This window comes from Rhincodon typus, unplaced genomic scaffold, assembly GCF_021869965.1.
Source record: "Rhincodon typus isolate 14 unplaced genomic scaffold, sRhiTyp1.1 hic_rhity00003981, whole genome shotgun sequence".
In the NCBI taxonomy this organism is placed as follows: Eukaryota; Metazoa; Chordata; class Chondrichthyes; order Orectolobiformes; family Rhincodontidae; genus Rhincodon; species Rhincodon typus.
Window position 1 is genome coordinate 13258 of NW_025969619.1, and position 1119 is coordinate 14376.

General features: G+C 56.3%; 1 protein-coding gene across 1 annotated transcript in view; it reads right to left on the reverse strand.

Moving 5' to 3' along the window:
* LOC125481871 (ataxin-2-like protein) overlaps positions 1-752 on the reverse strand; it is a 13994-nt gene extending 13242 nt beyond the window's left edge. Inside the window, exons 1-2 of the mRNA XM_048593798.1 lie at positions 628-752; positions 235-435 (exon numbers count right to left, since the gene is read on the reverse strand). Of these exons, the coding sequence (XP_048449755.1) occupies positions 235-435; positions 628-725 (299 nt within the window). The 5' untranslated portion in view covers positions 726-752. The remainder of the gene's footprint in view (positions 1-234; positions 436-627) is intronic.
* Between the last annotated feature and the right edge of the window lie 367 nt (positions 753-1119).

The window sequence follows — 1119 nt, forward strand, 5'->3', positions numbered from 1 at the left end:
AGAGAGAGAGAGGGAGAGAGAGGCAGGCAGCGACAGAGAGAGAGAGAGAGGGAGAGAGAGGCAGGCAGCGACAGAGAAGGAGAGGGAGAGAGAGGCAGGCAGCAACAGAGAGAGAGGCAGAGAGGCAGCGACAGACAGCCTGAGGGACATGTTTCGGCTCGGAGTCCCAGACTGGCATGCAGCAGGGCAGCAACCCAGCAATGGAGGGATGGGGCAGGCGCTACAGGGAGGTACCTGGAGCCGAATCCGGGGCTATCCCGGTCGGAGGGAGGTCTCTGGACCGCGCTGAACTTCTCCTCGTCAGTCCTGCCTTCGTCGTTCTCCATGGATATCCGCACACGGTACTGGGGGCTGGCTTCAATCTCCTTCGCTAACTGGGCCGCACGGGCCTCTCGCTGACGGAACTCAACCGAGTTATCCTTCTCCAGCGGGGTCCTGAGGGCAACAGGCAGAGACTCACAGGGAGGGAGCTTTACCTACTATTTAACCCCTGCTCTCCCTGTCCCTGGGAGTGTTTGATGGGGGGGGATGGTGTAGAGGGAGCTTTACCCTGTATCTAATCCCGTGCTGTCCCTGGGAGTGTTTGATGGGGGGGAAAACGGTGTACAGGGAGCTGTACACACTCACGTGTAGGAAGAGAGACTGCTGTCGTATGTAGTCTTGACCCCATAAGTCTCCTCGTTGAAACGAAACATCTCATTCGCGTCCCAGCCATTTGACTGCATGGGGAGAGACAGAGGCAGGGTTTCAGGGAACCATCGACCATGCACGCACCCCCTCTCCACCCCCACGCCACTGATCGATCTCCTCAACGTCGGACAGACCATTCGTTGGGAGGCATTGGCCTAGCGGTGTTATCGCTGGACTGTTAACCCAGAGACCCAGATAACATTCTGGAGACCCGGGTTCAAATCCCACCACGGCAGATGGTGGAATTTGAATTCAATAAAATATCTGGAATTAACAACGTAATGGTGACAGCGAATCCATTGTCGATGGCTGGAAAAACCCATCTGGTTCACTAACGTCCTTTAGGGAAGGAAACTGCCATCCTTACCTGGTCTGGGCTACACGTGACTCCAGGCCCACAGCAATGTGGTTGTGCCTTAACTGCCCTCT